This window comes from Phocoena phocoena, chromosome 2 (genome assembly GCF_963924675.1).
Source record: "Phocoena phocoena chromosome 2, mPhoPho1.1, whole genome shotgun sequence".
NCBI classification, from domain to species: Eukaryota; Metazoa; Chordata; class Mammalia; order Artiodactyla; family Phocoenidae; genus Phocoena; species Phocoena phocoena.
The window spans coordinates 169,227,099-169,245,930 of NC_089220.1; the positions used below are offsets into that span (position 1 = coordinate 169,227,099).

Below are 18,832 nucleotides of genomic sequence, written 5' to 3' on the forward strand. Positions count from 1 at the left end.
AGACATGCTCAACATTGCAAGTGGTTCAGATTTAGCCGTCACGCCTGTATTTAAAGAAAGAAAGCAAGCAAGCAAGCTCAACAGTACGTTTCTCTTACTCAGGTTTCCAACACATTTTATTTTGCAGACCACCTGCTTGTAGCTTTTGAGGACCAACATGGGTTTCAATTCCTATAAAACGTCCAATTAATTTCAGTTCTGCGGCAGCCCCTCGGTCCCGCGCACCGAACTTATGGCTTGAGTTCCAGTAACACGTGCGAAGAGGCTGCGCTTTGGCCCCTGAAGAAGGACGCGTCCAGGGTGGAGCCTCTTCCAGGGCTTCGCCTCCCAGGTGGTGGTTTCCTTTGGCAAGACGTCTGGCTGTTCTCTCGGCTTCGGCACCTGCAGGCAGGAAGTGCTCAGAAGCTTCCAGCGCAGACGCGTGAGGCATCAGTGCACTTGTGCTTGAGGACAGGAGCCCCCTCCTACTCATTCCGTAGGGGAAAGTATACAGAAGCCTCTGTTTTTAAGTTAACACCGATAAACACCTCTTTAGATTGCCTATTTGTTCTAGAACTACAAAATTTACCTCAAGAAAATATAGGTCCCGTGAAAGACTTAAGAGTTTTATAAAACTAAAATCTAGTTTTCCCCCAATAAACTGTATTTTAGCCAAAACCCTCCCGATGCTTCTAAAATAATACTAAAAGGGGCATCTGATTATACAAGAGCAATAACAAAAATTAAATATTTATTTGAATAACAAGTTGGACGTTCGAGCTGCACAGCTGGCGATACGCGTTTCCACACAGATCACAGGAAGCGTGCACGGAAGAGTACTGGCGCAAAGGACAAAACAATGCGAAGGATCAGGCTAAATAGCTGCTGATTTTAAGAAATCAAAAGGCCTGAAATCACCATACAAAATATAAAATGTATTAAACACTACTATCCACAGAACAGTCTTTATTTTTGATTATATTTAAAAATTATTTGTGTAGCTAATTATATGTTGACTTGTAAATGAGTATTATACATGAACCCCCTTTCGGAGGGCAATTCCTTGCTGCGCTATCGAACATCTAATTACATTGCAGAAAGTGTCCTTTTTTGCTATTGATAAAGAAAACAGTTAATACTACTGTAAGTATTAGGAAGGCTACAAAAAAAAGAAGTAACATTTCTTTTTTGTCTTCAAAGTGCTTCCCATGCAGAGTTAAGCACTTGCCTGGTTTAACTGAATGCACTCTTGGGTCAAAGAGATGCTATGGAATTAGAAGACTCAAAGGACTCATGCAACCCTCTCGCTACGGGGATACCATTTTGTCACTCACTCACCAATTCTGTCTTTCCAGAATACCATTCCAGACACTTCAAAAAGGGTCAGACTGATAATGATAAATATACACAAAATGAAAAGACACAAACTGCTATTTGACACTACAATGGGTAATGTCTGTGCTACGTGAAAGCACCTTTAAAAAGAGCCTACTCGGCAAGAGATAAGTGTCTAAAGATTCAAAATGAATCAACAGTATTGGATAACAATATAATTCTCAACTCAGAAGCTGCCTCAAGATTAGGTGCATCTTCAGTTAATGTAACGGGAAAAAAAGGCAATGGATTTTATTTGATTAATTGCATCCACTCACAAATCGACCTAAGGTCACCAGATGTGTAGACACAATGAGATTTTTTTCATTGTTGTTTATAGTCTTTAATTGAAATGATGATAAAGGAAATAGAGCTATTTAAAAACAAAACCACACAGCTGCCTCGGCCTAGATTAAGAGGTGGCGCCAGGTGTGGGGTTCACATTCTGGGTGGCCACCTGTGGCGCGACCTCGATGATCCGGGGTTTGTCGATGATCCTGGCCGTGCGGTTACCCTTCTCCACGATCCCAATAATCCATGCTTGGTGGCCTTCACCGTATTTGGGGGACTTTATCTCTGCGCAGAACCGAGCTGCTTGCTCACGCGGTAAACAGATGAGAAGGCCTCCTGGCAAAGGGAAAAAAAAGAAAAAAGGATGACCGTTAACTGTGATGCTGTGTCTGCAGTCTCCCTGCCACCATCTCTCTAGAAAATGTCCGCACTGAGCTACATACTACGAAGAAGCCGGCTGCACTGCCTTCACCTCTTCCACACTGCGGAGTCATTAAGCAGCTCCTTGGTCAGCTCCTACTGTATTTCAAAACACACACAACAGAATTTAAATCATGAAAACGCCCCACCTGAGAATCGTCTGACGCTGTGGCGGTAGCAGTGAGGTGTTTGAGGCTCAGTAATATACGTGGAGGCTATCTTTTCCAGGCTGCGCTGAAAGGATTATTTAAAAACGAAAGAGAACTTCTCCTTTTCTATTTGATTCTCTACATGGAGTCCTCATCTTACAAAAAAAAAAAAAAGGCTTTTGGTATATATATACTTTTTAAGTTTAAAAATTAAGGTCAGGAAGAAAGTGTGCGTACCCCAAAGTATCTGGGTTCTGTCATTATCTTCAAAATGGAAAAAATATAAGATATATGAAAAGAAATCTTCATTGGTACTTGAGGAGCCAGGCCAGAATATTTCATACATTTGTGAAGTAGAAGAAACACAAATCAGGAAAAAGTATATACTACACTTTTACAAAAAAAGGAGAAACTTCTCAAATTTGAATAGAGACAGGCTGCATTAGTTGGGAATATTCGTTGGTTTCTTCCAACTGATTCCATGCCCTCCAGGCGGCAGGAGCTGTTCTATTAGCAGTTCAGTTGCCCTTCTGGAGCTTATTTCTAGGAAATGGATTTCGTATCTATTTCGAGGCCAGGAAGTGGCAGGATCCTCTCTACTGCCATGAGAGGCCCGCCAGAGATCCCAGGCCCCCCTAAAGGGCTGGTGCGTGGGTGCGCCTTTGTGGTCTTGGCCTCTGGGGGTCATAATTTCTCACGACCAGGCCCACCCCAGACTGACTTAATTAGGTTTCCTAGTGGTCCAGTCTAGGCATGGGTATTTTTCTTAATGCCCAGGTGATTCAACTGTTTTACCAGGGTAGGGAAACTACTGAGTTATAGAACAAATAAAATAAGAAGTAAAAGAAACTAAGGGCAGAAAAGAGGGTTGGGGTGGGGGAGGGACTGAAAAGATCAAACAGAGATCCAGGTAAAAAGAAGAAAAAAACGGGACAAAAAAAAATGGTACTTTGGGGCTTCCCTGGTGGCACAGTGGTTGAGAGTCCGCCTGCCGATGCAGGGGACACGGGTTCATGCCCCGGTTCGGGAAGATCCCACATGCCGCGGAGCGGCTGGGCCCGTGAGCCATGGCCGCTAAGCCTGCGTGTCTGGAGCCTGTGCTCCGCAACGGGAGAGGCCACAACAGTGAGAGGCCCGCGTACCACCAAAAAAAAAAAAAAAAAAGGTACTTTGGAGACATAGTATACTATTTCATCTCACAACAGCAATTTTAGACTTATTTTTGCAAGGAAAAAATACAGCCTCTTCAATGTAACTTATGGATACATGGGTTATTTAATATGCCGAGTTGTCAATGAAAACTGAATGATGACCTATTTTCCCCATAACCGCCCTCCCTCCCTCCCATCCCATCACCAAACACACAAACACTGGACTGAAAATGACACTGCTCATCACAGGCAGGACGGCAGGAGACGCTGCAGGGGGCTGAGAACCCTTGCAGCCAAAACCTCATGTGGGGTTGGGGGGTGTCCAGCTCCTGGACCTGGCTTCCTCCTCCTCGGGGACATCCCACTGGCCTCCCTGCTTAACCCTCAACCCGGCCTGCAGCCCTGGTACCTGATGTCTCTGGGCAGGTCCCGTGCATGAGGCCAAACATGTTCCCGCAGGCCTTGCTCACGGCTGCCATCTTGGCCAGGACTGGGAGGTTGTGAATCACAAAGGACACCTCATTCCTCTGCTGCTTGGCCAGGTTCTGTGCGTGGCCCAGGATCCCGAAGCCCGTGATGTCGGTGGCCGCGTGGGCATTGAACGTGTGCATGAGTCCCGCCGCTGCCAGAGGACAGAGGAGCCTTTATCATCTGGTGTCGTGAATGGAGACCCCGAGAAAACACCCTTCCTCAACTCAAAATCTTACATATGCTTTGATCTCAAAACTCCTAATTGGTTGGCAACACCATACAATGGAAGTGAAATCAACAAAACCTGGAGTGAAAGTTGGTTTCCTAGTTCAGTTTGAACCGCTCAGAACAGCAGCTTCAACCAACAGTAAATTCCCAGTAAACTAAAATATCTGTAGAGAGGAAATGCTATCTCAACAAAAGGTAAACCTGTCTAAACTCTCCTAAAATCAAAGAACAAGATCTTTTAAGACTGTCTGACCTAAATTCAAGGTACTTTCCTGATGTCTAAAAGGTTAATCTCTTTTATTTTTTAATTAAAAACAATAAAACACTTTATCTTTTGGAGTAGTCTTAGGGTTAGAGAAAATTGAGCAGAAGTGCAGGAAGTTGCCGTACGGTGCCCCCCAACCCCGTTTCTCCTGCATTGACACCCAGCATCAGTGTGGTGCTGTGATGAATCGGTATTGATACGTCATTACTAACTCCAGTTCAGTTTACACTGGGGTTCACTTGATGTTGTAGAGTCTATGGGTGTCGGCAAATGTATGATCACGTGTATCCATCATCAGAGTATCATACAGAGTACTTTCACTTCCCTAGAAATTCCGTGTTCCACCTTTTCACCCATTCCTCCAACCCCTGGAAACCACGGATCTTTTTACTGTCTCCATAGTTTTGCCTTTTCCAGAACGTCAGAGAGTTGGAATCACTATATTTGGTCTTTTCGGATTGATTTCTTTCACTTTAGTAACGTGTACTACTTTAGGTTTCTCCGTATCTTCTCATGGCTTGATAGCTCACTTCTTTTTAGCACTGAACACCACCACCGTCTGGATGGACCAGTTTATTTATCTGTTCACCACCTACTGGAGGACTTGTTGGTTGCTTCCAAGTTTTGGCAATTATAAATAAAACTGCAACAGACATCCATGTGCAGGTTTTTGGGTGGACAGAAGTGTTCAATTCATTTGGGTAAACACCAAGGAGCACAACTGCTGGATCTTTTTTTTTTTTTCTTTTTTGTCAACTGCTGGATCTTATTAGTAGATTTAGTTTTGTAAGAAACTGCCAACCTCTCTTCCAAAGTGGCTGAACCATTCTGCATCCCCACCAGCAATCAATGAGCTGTTTTTGTTCCACATACTCACCAGCATTTGGTGTTCTGGATTTTAGCCATTCTAGTAGACGTGGGGTAGTACCTTGTTTTAATTTGTAATTCCCTAGTGACGTATGATGTGGAGCATCTTTTCCTATGATTATTTGCCATCTGTGTACCTTCTCTGGTGAGGTGTCTGTTCAGATCTTTGGCCCGTTTTTTGATTGGATTTTCTTATTGTTGGGTGTTGAGAGTTCGTTGTATATTCTGGATTATCAGTCCTTCATCAGACGTGTTTTGTGAAGATTTAGATTTTCTCCTAGTCTGTGGCTTGTCTTTTCATCCTCTCTCTCTTTCACCGAGAAGTTTTTTTATATTAATGAAGTCCAACTTGTCAATTTTTTCTTTTATGGATACTGCTTCTGGTGTTATCTCAGTAGTCATCACCAAATTCAAGGTCACCTAAATTTTCTTCTAAGTTATCTTCTAGGAGTTTAACAGTCTTGCATTTTACATTTAGGTCTACAATCCATTTTGAGTTAATTTTTATGAAGGGTTTAAGACCTGTGTCTAGATTCGTTTTTTGCCTGTGGATGTGTAGTTTTTCCAGCACCATCTGTTGAAAAGATTATCCTTTCTCCATTAAATTACCTTTGCTCCTTTGTCATAGAGCAGTTCAACTATACTCATGCGGGCCTACTTCTGGGCTCGCTATCCTGTCCCATTGATCTATCTGTCTCTTTTTTCACTAACGCCATACTGTCTTGATGTCTGCAGCTTTATATGAAGTCTTGAAGTTGGGAAGTGTCAGTCCTCCAACCTGCTCTTCAACACGGTGTTGGCTGTTCTGGGTCCGCTGCTTCTCCATGTAAACTTCAGAATGAGTTTGCTGATACTCACAAAATAACTTGCTAGAATTTTAGTTGGGATTGCATTACTCCTGTATTTCATTTTAGGGGGGAAAGTCACGGAAAGGCTAATTTTGGAATGAAATATGCCCTGTGTTTACAGAAGTACTCTGGGGTGAATGCCTTTTTGGGGTCCATTTCCTCTCTTTAGACCAAGATCTCTTTTACTTGGGTGCAATCTCAACGACACATGCAGAGAGGAGAATCGACCCTTCTAGTCCATGCTGCTAGATAAGCAACTAGAACAGTCCATCCTATTAACACACCCGCACCTGGTGCAGTGGGGCAGCCGATGACATTTAACAAAGCCAAGACCTGCACTTCAGCTCTTCCCAAGCTTTGAGGACCATAGTAGATAAGAGGACCCACTGAATCCTACAGTCAATAAGAGGGATTCAATTTTTGAGGTACTGATTACCACTTCTTCCCTGTATGGGGAATTACTGTTGCTAATTTTTACTACGGAAATTTCAACGAAACACAAAGTAGAGAGAGTAGCAGCCCACAACGAACTCCCACGTACCCAACAATGCCCAGCTTCAACCATCACCACCTTTCTTCTGGGGCCTCATCTACTCCTGCCCACTTGTTGGGGGATGTGGAGGGTCCGGGGCGTGGGCAACTTTAAAGCCAACCCCAATCATATCACTTCGCCTATCAATACAATATTTCCGTGTGTGCCTCTAAAAGATAAAAAAACTTTTAACAGCCACAGTATCATTATCACACCAACAAAACTGATACTACATTTCATTGTTCGCTCTTAAACTTCTTAATTTTTAACAGTTTCCCCTCCTTTTCCCCCCACGTCATTTACTTGTGGAAACTGAGCCATTTTTTCTGTAGCATCTCCTGCATTATAGATGTGGTGATCTCCCCCGATGCTGACATGTTCTACCATCTTCCTGACTTCCTGTACTGGTGTTCAGGACCAAGGCTCCAAGAGACTCAGGTTCATTTTTTGCTGGCAAGAATACTTCATGGGGGTGGGGAATATCTCAACGAGAACCTTTCACCAAAAGGTTTTAGCAGCCACTGATGTTTGCTGTTGAGGTTCATTAAATCAAGGGATCAGCAAAAATGGCAACTTTGTAATTCCATCATTTTTCCTGTGTTTATTAGATGTGACCCTCTATAAAGAATTTTTTAGAAAATATGGTTTCCCTGAAATACACTCCATATAAAACAGGTAAAATAAGGGGTTGATTCCTTTAATTTCAGAACAAGTTGGTGCCCTAGCAACTTCCAAAGGTGACCAGAAAAGTTTTAATTATCGTTTGTTTAGATACTTGATACGGTCACTCTTGTTTTTGATACTCAAACTGCACCCCCCTCTCCACTGTGACGGGTGGGAGCCCCTTCAAGCTGTCAGGAAGTGACACGACCCCACTAGTCGCTGACAGTGCCACCACTTTCAGGCACAGGAAGTCCAGGCTTAGCTTCTGTACCTCCTGTCCCCAAACTGGAATCTGCCATTTCCCCAGGGAGTCCTAGCACTTTTTAGTGGAGAACATTAACTTTCCAAACAGAATCTGGGCACTAGGACTTCAGGCCTGCAGGTTATCACTACTTCTAGGCCTTTTCAGTAGGCACAGAAATGAACATTTTTATATAAAAAAAAAAATCCTGAGTTCACACTGATAATTCCAAATTAAAGATTACAGATTTCACTTAGCTTCTTTGATCTTACTACTTCTCTCTTATCCTTAAAATCTTTAAGAATTACTTGCTTATAATTAACTTATAATTAATAAGAATTATTAATATATTATTTTTATTATTGATAATTATAATTAATAAGATTAATAAGAATTATTTGCTTATAATTAACTTATTTGTTTTATCTTACTATGCCAACATTCTCACAAACACAAACCCACTGATGACAATGAAATATTTTTGTGGATTTTTGTTCTGAGGATGTGCCCTGAAACTACCAGGCTCAAGGTGATTTGAAATAATTCTTCATGTGATTTTGCCGCTAACTTAGAAATATGTTGAACGACCTTAAAAAAAATTTGGTTCGCTGGCCATCTGTATATCTTCTTTGGAGAAATGTCTATTTAGGTCTTCTGCCCATTTTTGGATTGGGTTTTTTTTTTATTATTGAGCTGCATGAGCTGCTTATAAATTTTGGAGATTAATCCTTTGTCAGCTGCTTCATTTGCAAATATTTTCTCCCATTCTGAGAGTTGTCTTTTGGTCTTGTTTATGGTTTCCTTTGCTGTGCAAAAGCTTTGGAGTTTCATTAGGTCCCATTTGTTTATTTTTGTTTTTATTTCCATTTCTCTAGGAGGTGGGTCAAAGAACCCTGAGAAAACCATAATTCAAAAAGAGTCATGTACCAAAATGTTCATTGCAGTTCTATTTACAATAGCCCGGAGATGGAAACCACCTAAGTGTCCATCTGATAAAGAAGATGTGGCACATAAATACAATGGAATATTACTCAGCCATAAAAAGAAACGAAACAGCTATTTGTAATGAGGTGGATGGACCTAGAGTCTGTCATACAGAGTGAAGTCAGTCAGAAAAACAAAGACAAATACCGTATGCTAACACATATATATGGAATTTAAGGGGAAAAAAATGTCATGAAGAACCTAAGACAGGAATAAAGACACAGACCTACTAGAGAATGGACTTGGGGATATGGGGAGGGGGAAGGGTAAGCTGTGACAAAGTGAGAGAGTGGCATGGACATATATACACTACCAAACGTAAAATAGATAGCTAGTGGGAAGCAGCCGCATAGCACAGGGAGATCAGCTCGGTGCTTTGTGACCACCTAGAGGGGTGGGATAGGGAGGGTGAGATGGAAGGAGACGCAAGAGGGAAGATATATGGGAACATATGTATGTGTATAACTGATTCACTTTGTTATAAAGCAGAAACTAACACACCATTGTAAAGCAATTATACTCCAATAAAGATGTAAAAAAAAAAATTTGGTTCGGATTTGTAAAATATGCCATTTTAAGTATAGAAAACTATACAAAACATTTATTTCCAAGTCAAACTTACAAAACAAAGCATGTTCAGAGAGGGTCTGCTTCCTCCCTATTCCCTCTTATATGTAACCATTTTTATTAATGATTTATTTCTTCCATTGTTTCTTTTTGAAAGTATAAAATACATATTATTAATTCATATTCATTTATGAACATACATTTATGAACATACAAATTCATTTATGAACATAATTCATATTCATTTATGAACATGCTTTTTTCATCTGGCCATATCCTAGAGATAGCTCCCTAGTAATAAAGATTTCTTGTTCCTTTTTATGGCTGTATAGTATTCCTCTGTGCACAGAGATGAGATAATCCAATCAGTCACCTAGTGATGGACATTTAAGACTGTTTCCTTCTTTTGCAGTTATAAACAGTGCTTCAATGAATAGCCTTGTACACATGTCATTTCATACTTTGGCCTCTGGGACAGACGTACAGAAGTGGGACTTCTGGGTCAAAATAAACGTACACAGGATTTTGCTAGATATGACCAAACACTCCCGCATAGTGTTCTGCCATACTGTATCCCTACCAATAATGTCTACAACTTAAGGATGGGGAATCTTAAATGTTCAAATTATAAACAAACTAATAACCCACATGGGTAAAAATAAATCCATTACAAATTACTTTCTTATTGTTAAACTACTTAATTTGAAGGACCAAAGAAAGGAAAAAGACTCCTTAGACTTTTTTTTTTTTTTTTTTTTTTTTTGCGGTACCCGGGCCCCTCACTGTTGTGGCCTCTCCCGTTGTGGAGCACAGGCTCCGGACACGCAGGCTCAGCGGCCACGGCTCACGGGCCCAGCCGCTCCGCGGCATGTGGGATCTTCCCGGACCGGGGCACGAACTCGTGTCCCCCGCATCGGCAGGCGGACTCTCAACCACTGCGCCACCAGGGAAGCCCTCCTTAGACATTTTGAACGGCACAGGAAGAGAAGTACGAATGAAAAGCCTTGGTTGTAAGTGATGAGAACATCTGAGAACACAGAATTAAATAATTACAATTCAACTTAATGTTGAATATTGCCAAAGAAATACTCCTGGAATGCAGGAAAAAAAAATTATAAAAAAATTTGATCTCAAAATAAATTGTTCAAAACTAGGCAAAAAGTAATTTAGTTATGGCATATCACTCTGGTAGAACATCTGGACATTAAACATTATGTGTACTAGGATTATATAATATGGAAAAAAGAATTTAGTGATATTAAATGAATAAAAGCAAATTCCAAATATAAGTAAAATGTACGCTAACCATTCGTTTACAACGTCAACAATAAGACAACAGTAAACCACCAACCAACCAAAGGAAAAATACATAAAAATATTAACAGAAGCTGTTTTTGGCTGGTGGGATTATGAACAATGTTTTTTCTCTCCTTTTTTTTCATTTTCTGAAAGCTTTTCTATAGTTAACATGATTTTTTTTTTACAGTAGAAAAACTATAGAAAATAAACAGGAAGAGAAAACATATTAAAGAATCTTTAAAATGTAGCATACTCTCAAAAACTGTGGTATACCACCACTCTGGGAATCATTTAGCACCTTCTAGAAAAGCCGAGGCAGTACTGCCCTCTTTCCTACACATGTGCACCAGAAGTTCTCAGCAGCAGTCAGTCATGGAGTGGAAGATTATACAGTGGTGAAAACAATGAAATCCAGCTACACACACCAGGAACTGACACTCAGGAATATTGAACAGTGTACAAAACAGCAAAAAGGAAATAAAATGACACAGGGATGATTTAATAAAGCAAAAAATGCAAAACTAACTTATTGCTCAAGGGGACAAGGCTATGTGGCAAAAACAGTTTAGAACACATGAGAATAAACATTAGATTCAGAACAGCGTCGCCCCTTTCCCCGAGCTGGGTGTGGGAGGGGCCCCTTGGGGCTTGTAAGGCCAGGTTCTCTTTCTCACATGAGATGGTAGACACATGGGTACTGTACTGCTGTTCCTTAAGCCCTGCACAAATTTTATAAAATAACTTTTTTATCAACTCAGTATCTAATAAAAATTTTTAATAAACAAGATGGGAAAGGCAGATGTTGGAAAAAAATCTTTCACATTTTTTTAAAAAAATTATTTATTTATTTTTGGTCGCGTTGGGTCTTTGTTGCGGTGCGAGGGCCTCGCATTGCAGTGGCTTCTCTTGTTGTGGAGCACGGGCTCTAGGTGTGCAGGCTTCAGTAGTTGTGGCTTGTGGGCTCTAAAGTTCAGGCTCAGTAGTTGTGGCGCACGGGCTTAGTTGCTCTGTGGCATGTGGGATCTTCCCGGACCAGGGCTCAAACCCATGTCCCCTGCACTGGCAGGTGGGTTCTTAACCACTGCAACACCAGGGAAGCCCTCTTTTCACACTCTAAAGTGACTTTAAAATCAGAGTTTCGGAGAAGATCTTTTGAGATCCCCTGTTCAACAGTCAAATTTCTTCTTCTTTTTAAATAATTGAAGACTTCATGGCTTAAGTATTACATATATTGGGTTCAGAGTCATTTGGGGTAAGTTGTAGAATGGGAGGGATGAGATTTCTGACTGTTGGCTCAGCGAACCCTGAGTAACTAAATAAACAGGGACTTGTTTTAGGATAAGATTTTTGAACTTCATCTAGAACTTCGTCTTCAAGTATCTTCAAAGTTCCAAAATAGGATACCACACAACCCAAACCCAGGTCCTTAAATACAACATGCAATTAATGATGAGGAAGAAAACTGATATTTCCAGAATAAAACTGTACCAATTTCTATCACAGGCTTATGTAGATAGAACAAGTGGGAGAAACAGTGGCCTTTATAAAGTTGGACAGATTTGGGTTTGAGAATAGACCTGCGTGTATTCCTTACATGTATTTCTTTTCAGACAAAGGAGGAAAAACAGGATCCAATTCACAGGATTGTTCAAAAGATGTCCATAAAGTACCAAAAAGAAGGACTAGCACAGAGTTCACTCATTCCATCCAGATTTAATGACCCCTGTGGTGTGTCCTTCACTCTTCTAAGTTCTGTGGACACTGCAGTGAACAAAAGAGAGCTCCCTGCCCTCCTGGAGCTCACATTCTAAATGCTGGTTTGCTTCCAAATCCTCTGTACAGAGCGACCCACACAGATGCTTTTCCAGAAAGGGTTCCTCTGGCTGGTCAGAGGTTAGGACTTCAAAGACACCCAACAAGGGCTTCCTTCTTTTTTTTTTTTTGCGGTGCGCGGGCCTCCCACTGCCGTGGCCTCTCCCGTGGCGGAGCACAGGCTCCGGACGCGCAGGCTCAGCGGCCACGGCTCACGGGCCCAGCCGCTCCGCGGCATGTGGGATCTTCCCAGACTAGGGCACGAACCCTTGTCCCCTGCATCGGCAGGCGGACTCCCAACCACTGCGCCACCAGGGAAGCCCGGGCTTCCTTCTTAATTACAAAGTATACCTGGTGCTTTCTATACAGGTATGAACGCTAATGAAAATCAGCTGTGAGATGCTTAAACTGCATCAAGTGAGTCCCTCGGCAGCTTTGCTGCTTCCCAGAAGATGAACCCTGGCTGTTTCCTGAACTTTCCTGTTTTGCTTTAAGCTACTTTTAAGATTCTTAGCATAGTACAAAGTACTGGTTCAATTACTATGCACAAAGGCTGTGGAGAGGGCCTTGATTTCTTACTAAATCATTAAGAAAAGGATAGAATATAACACTTAAAGGCATTATAAGCAGTAGTTTCAAAGCATTAAAAGCGTATCTGGCTTCAAATCCTAGGTCCCCATCGATGAGCTGTGACCTTGAGCAAGTTACTTAACCTCCCTGTGAAATGAGAATAATAGTAGCTACCTTGATAAGGTTGTCAGAAGAATTAAATAAGAAAATATGTCAGGTTCCTGGTACATAATAACTATCAAATCAATGGTAACCACTATTATTATTACTTTCTAATCAGTATTAAGAAGCTAGAACTAGAAATGAAATGTCAAAATATTATGGCATGAGTGTCATTACTCATTTATATACACAAATCTGGGAATTAAAAATATGACAAGGTTAACACTTTAAATTAATAAGTCAGTCAAGTATTTCTGAAAACATGCTATATAAATTTCTCTTCTGTTTTTATTGGGGTGCAGAGGAATTCAATGCTGCCCATAATCATAGGAATGTAGAATTTGAAGCAACAGAGAGAAAATGTGACCTCAGCTCTCCATTTCACAGATTCATAAAGTGAACTGATGACTTCATCCATACTTCTCTGCTTCTCCCCGGTGCCTGGCACTGCCCCCACGGTGAGCGATTCTAAGCCAGAGGGGACACAGATGCTGGCACAGGCGCAGTGCTCTGGAGAATTCCAGACGCACAGCTCAGAGAGGAGTGGCTGGGGACAAACGCTCACGGCCTCACCACCTGACCTAGCGCAACGTTCAGGCCAGTGGCCAGCCGTTTACTTCCTCTAAGGTGAGTCACATTTACCCCACGCTTCTGTCAAGAACGCACGACATAGCTGGAGTCCCACCGGTGCTCCAGGCACCGACAGAGGGGGCTCTGCAATCACTGGCCCAACCTGGCCCACGGCCAGTTCCTCCAGCTAAGAATGTATTCTGGTTTTTTGTTTTCTGTTTTTTTTTTTTTTTTAAAGAAACGTGTTAAAAGAGTCATGGGGGGAAAAGAAAATCAATGCAACTGAGACTGTCTGTGGCCCACAAAGCCCTAAGTGTCTCCCGTCCCAGCCCTGCTCAGAAAGCTGGCCAACCCCTGCGTGGCGAGCCCTGGCCGCACCTGTCCTGTTGAGCCTGGCCATGTTCATCATCGCCTCCTGGTACGCCAGCTCCACATCCTCCTGGGTGACCACCAGCTTGATTTTATTCCATTTCTCAGGCTAATGACAGGAACACAGGTGAGGGAGCAAAGAGAGAAAAACGTGATCAGTCTTTGCTTCTAACCACTGAAAGAGTATTTTTTCCTTAGCCATCTTCTGGGGTGTTCTGCTTCCCTAATTCTGCACACAATATTTAGTTTTCTAACTCTTCCCCCCGTGACTACTGCTTTAAGTGGCCGTTAGATATATCATCTGGCACCTTCTCTGTCCTCAGCCACACCTCTGTAGTCAAACACTGCAGCGTACTGGAAACTTGAAACCAGCAAGACAGTTCTGAATGTCCTTGGGTTCTCTTCTCCATCTCCCCTAGTAAGCGGATGGCTTTCATTTTTCATGTAATTTATACTCTTACTGACTTTCCCTGAATTCTGGGATCAAGTCCTCTTGAGGGACAAATGAATGGGAAACAACTTGAACTGTATCAGCTATGCGGACGGCATGGGTGACCACAAAGCACATCCTCTGAAAGACTGCCGTCTTCCCCCTTCTTCCTCAGTCTGATTTTTAAAGGATCTGGCATCGCGATGCTGAAGTTCATGACACACAGTCATCACGGTCCATTTTAATAGCCAGCATTCGTGCGTTTGTTCCTTTCTTGGTAATACCCAACATCTACTGCCCAACAAGTAACTTAAGTCTATGTCTGCGTCCCTCCCTTATCCCCCTGCCCCCATCTCTCCCCCAGAGGTAACAATGATTCTGAATTTTACACTTGTCATTTCCCTGTGTTTCAAAAAAATAGTATCCTCGTACATACAGATGCCCAAACAATACTCTTGGGTTGCTTCCGACCTTTATGAAAGGGTATTGTGCTGTTACTTTGCCTTTGAAACTTGCTTTTTTCAATTCTGAGCATCTTTAAGAAACTGGTTAAAAAAAAGCAAAGGCAGTGTCAAGCTGGGGGTGGGACAAACAGAAGGATCCCAGAGCCCCTCCTCCTGGACCCCCTCTGCCTCACCTGGGCAGTCGTATTGGAAAGCACCTCTGGATTACTGGCCTATAAAAGCCCTATGGTCTGACTCCCAGGTGATCACACCTGATGGGAAATCTCCCCATTCTCACTGGATGAGAAGGGAAAAATAACTAAGAATGCGGCCTCCTTAAGAGATTTTCTCTGTTCTGTTTGTCAAGCTAAGATATACCTGGTTGACGAACAACATAAAATTGTTCATTTTCAATTGTTTCTCAGGACTGATGGTTTCAGATGACAGTTGTAGAAATTAAAAGCATTGAGGTATGCGAGAATATACCACAATCATATTAATTTTTGAGTTGTTATGGCAATGAAAAGTCTTAAATGAAGAACAACTGATCATAGCTCACTTGAAAAGTGACTCAGGATAAATATTTTCATATTCTAGATGCTTTCTCCACGACATAATTATTTATCAAAATGTTCTGAGTTACTAATTAGCTTAAAAAGACAAAACAAGCAACCAGAAATGACCAAAAAACTCATGACTAAAATAATTTAAACTGTCAATAAGCCTGGCCTTAAACCTCAAATATCAAACCTTGCACATATTCTCCTCTGTATTATTATTATTTTGGCTCCGTTGCGCGGCTCACGGGATCTTAGTTCCCGACCAGGGGTTGAACCTGGGCCCTCGGCAGTGAAAGTGCGGAGTCCTAACCACTGGACCGCCAGGGAACTGCCTCCTTTTTTTTTTTTAGTGATGTTTAAGTATGAAAGACATACCCATCTCAGCACCAAATGAACAGACAAACTGCACTCACTGTCCCCCAAATTCTCATTATGGATTATCTCTGAACCCCGAGCAGGGGATTACCTACTTCAAGCATTCAATACGTGAAAACTGGATCTAATAAAAGAATAGGGACAATTCCCAGGATTTCGGAAGGCCTAGATGGACAGCACACTCCCTGGCACTAAAACTAGAAGAGCTTATTTTAGAAACCACACTGCTGACACCGGAAGGTGAAGGTCACTCACAATGTCCAGCCACTGGTGCACGGCCACAGCCACCTGCGTCCCCAAGGGCTTGGTCAACACGAGCACATCGCCTGGCACTGCGTTATCTGGCCTGAAGAAGAGAGCACAGGCAGGTCCTTGTCAAATCAACCGAGGAGATAAGTTCATCATTGTCGGTTAAACAGGAGAAAGAAAAGGCCGGTAAAACCACTTGTGTGTTTGCAAACACTCACTTATATTTAAGCCAACTAATGCCATGTATTAGAGCTCTGCCGTTTACTACTAGGATGACTGACGAACAAAACATTAAATGAAAAGCGAGGAGGCCGCGGACTTCGACAACACTTAGGCCAGTGACTTATCAGTTTCCCAAAAAAGCAAATCGCTTAGTCTTCAAAGGCCTCCTTAGGCCCCGATTCAACCATGCTCTTGTGTACTTTTCTTTTTTTTTTTTTTGTGGTACGCGGGCCTCTCACTGTTGTGGCCTCTCCCATTGCGGAGCACAGGCTCCGGATGCGCAGGCTCAGTGGCCACGGCTCACGGGCACAGCCGCTCCGCGGCGTGTGGGATCTTCGCGGACCAGGGCACAAACCTGTGTCCCCTGCATTGGCAGGCGGACTCTCAACCACTGCACCACCAGGGAAGCCCTCTTGTGTACTTTTCAACACAGACCCACCAGGGTTCTGAGGCAACAAGACTTCTGGAACAAAAACGGTTGTTCCTTTTCTTTCTTTCCTTCCTTCCTTCCTTTCTCTCTCTCTCTCTCTCTCTCCTCTCTTTCTTTCCCTTTCTCTCTCTTTCTTTTTTTTACAATCACTTATATGATAGAGATGCAGGTGGGATTTCTCAGGATGTGGGATTTGGCTAGAATCCGTGGGTCTAATGTTTTGGTGATTTCAGCATCAATGTTTCAAACTCAGAGTTATGACCAATAAGTTTCCTACTTGGTACACAGGGTCCCTGGTTGGTCCCTGTCTTAAAGACAGAAGGCAAATACTAAAAAAAGGCAGCCCTAAAAGCAGAAAGACTGTCCCCCCTCAGACAAAACTCCCATCTCACTTGTATCCTCACGACCAGGACACGGGTCTAGCACTCATGTCTTTCTTGTCCAAGTTCAAGGAGCTGTCCACACAGCCATCCCATCCCCTGACAGCGAACAACTCACATACTCATACGAGTCGATTAAAAAGCCAAGGGCACAGACTTAAAAATCAACAACTAGCTCCTCGACTCATCCTGTAATATCTATATCCATTGCTAGCTTTGAAAAATGTTAATTCTGGGAGGGTGTACCAGAAACTCACTTTCCAAAAACGGGACCGTAAGACATAAATGCCTTTCAATTCTGACTCAACTGCACCTGAGAGCTGATGCGCTCTTGTGCGTCACTGGCTACGTGCAACCTACAAATCTGTATCAGCAAGTGAAGTATGACAACATTGCTGGGTTACTTTGAAGTTTGTGGGCAGTCTTTTACAAAATGTTATCACCTGCATAGGTGCATTCTTATTTTACAAAGTAAGCGTACATGTTGTTGACAAAAAATTCATTGAAGCCTGTTTTATTGTTCTTTCCTCTCCCGTTTTTTGGCTACAGCTGGGTTCCTTTTCTATGGGAAAGCTGGAATGGGGGAGACAGGTGCAAGTTCTCTTGTCCCATCTAAGTGGAAAGTTTGAGAACTACCAACATAAAACATAGGAAAATAAAACCTGGATGTAGGTAAAAGGCAAGACCCTTAACACAGACACACCCATCAGTCAAAAAAATGGACCAAAGACATGAATACATGAAAATTACACACTCACCCTTACTCTCAGGAGTAAGGCAAAGACCAAGGAGGCTGTCACCAGGCTGTGCTAGTTAGGATGGGGCAACCCAGCACTCTCACCCATTGCTGGTGGAGCCTCTATGAAGGGCAAACTGAAGACATCGATCAGAATTATGGTGCACAGGCAATGGACCCAGCAATTCCATGCTGAAAAATTTCTTACCAAGAGTCACACATGCAAGATGATCTATGCATTGGAGTACTATGTGTAATGTCAACATAACTGAAGATAATCTGAATGTCAAGAGTTACTTGGTTAAAAATACCCAAGACTGGTCAAAGTGTTTGCCACTAATGACTGAGGGCAGGTGAGGGATTCTGCACCGCAGGGCCTTTCACACCCCTGGAGTTCTGAACACAGTGCCTGCTCACAAAATCAGATAAAACAAACGGAGCTTTTGCTTCCTCTAAGAATAGGACAAGGTGGCTTTTCTGAGTAAGACATCAAACACGAAAAGGGCCAACTTCTGTTGAGAGAGAAACTTCTCCAAGGATCTAGAAATGGCCAGAGGGCACAAGAAAAGATGCTCACAGACCTGGCCACCGGGGAAATGCCAATCAAAACCCAGTGAGATGTCGCCTCATACCCACTAAGACAGCTATTACCAAAAAGACAGTAAAACAAGTCCTGGTGAGAGGATGTGGAGACATCAGGGTCCCATCCATGGCTGTGGGCAGGTAAAACAGTGCAGCTGCCTTAGTCTGTTCCTCAAGTTAAATAGTTACCACATGACCCAGTAATTCTTAGGTATCTACCCCAGGGAACTGGAATGTATATCCACACAAAAAAACTTGCACACGAATGTTTGCATCACGCACCACAGGTGGAAATAACTCAAAGGTCCATGACCTATGACTGGATGAATAAACTGTCCATACAATGGAATGTTATTCACCCATAAAAAGGAATGAAGTAGTGACACACATGCAACATGGATGAACCCTAAAAACACGCTAAGTGAAAGAAGCCAAACATAAAACATCACATGTTGCATGATTCCATTTATATGAAATGTCTAAAACAGGCAAATCCATGAGACAGAAAGTAGATCTGTGGCTTCCAGGGGATGGGGGAGGAGGGAGTTGGGAGTGGCTGCTGTGGATACAAGGTTTCTTTCTTGAGGAGACGGAAATGTTCTGGAATTGGATA

The 18,832-nt window shown here is 42.5% G+C and overlaps 1 protein-coding gene across 2 annotated transcripts in view; it reads right to left on the reverse strand.

The window, feature by feature from the left end:
- Nucleotides 1-1,590: 1,590 nt before the first annotated feature.
- The window catches only part of SEPHS1 (selenophosphate synthetase 1), a 45,536-nt gene continuing 28,294 nt past the window's right edge, over nucleotides 1,591-18,832 (reverse strand). For both annotated transcript variants that reach the window (XM_065901313.1, XM_065901307.1), the window contains exons 6-9: nucleotides 15,876-15,966; nucleotides 13,822-13,921; nucleotides 3,774-3,986; nucleotides 1,591-1,980 (exon numbers count right to left, since the gene is read on the reverse strand). In XM_065901313.1, coding sequence (XP_065757385.1) covers nucleotides 1,766-1,980; nucleotides 3,774-3,986; nucleotides 13,822-13,921; nucleotides 15,876-15,966 — 619 coding nt within the window. In that variant the 3' untranslated portion in view covers nucleotides 1,591-1,765. The remainder of the gene's footprint in view (nucleotides 1,981-3,773; nucleotides 3,987-13,821; nucleotides 13,922-15,875; nucleotides 15,967-18,832) is intronic.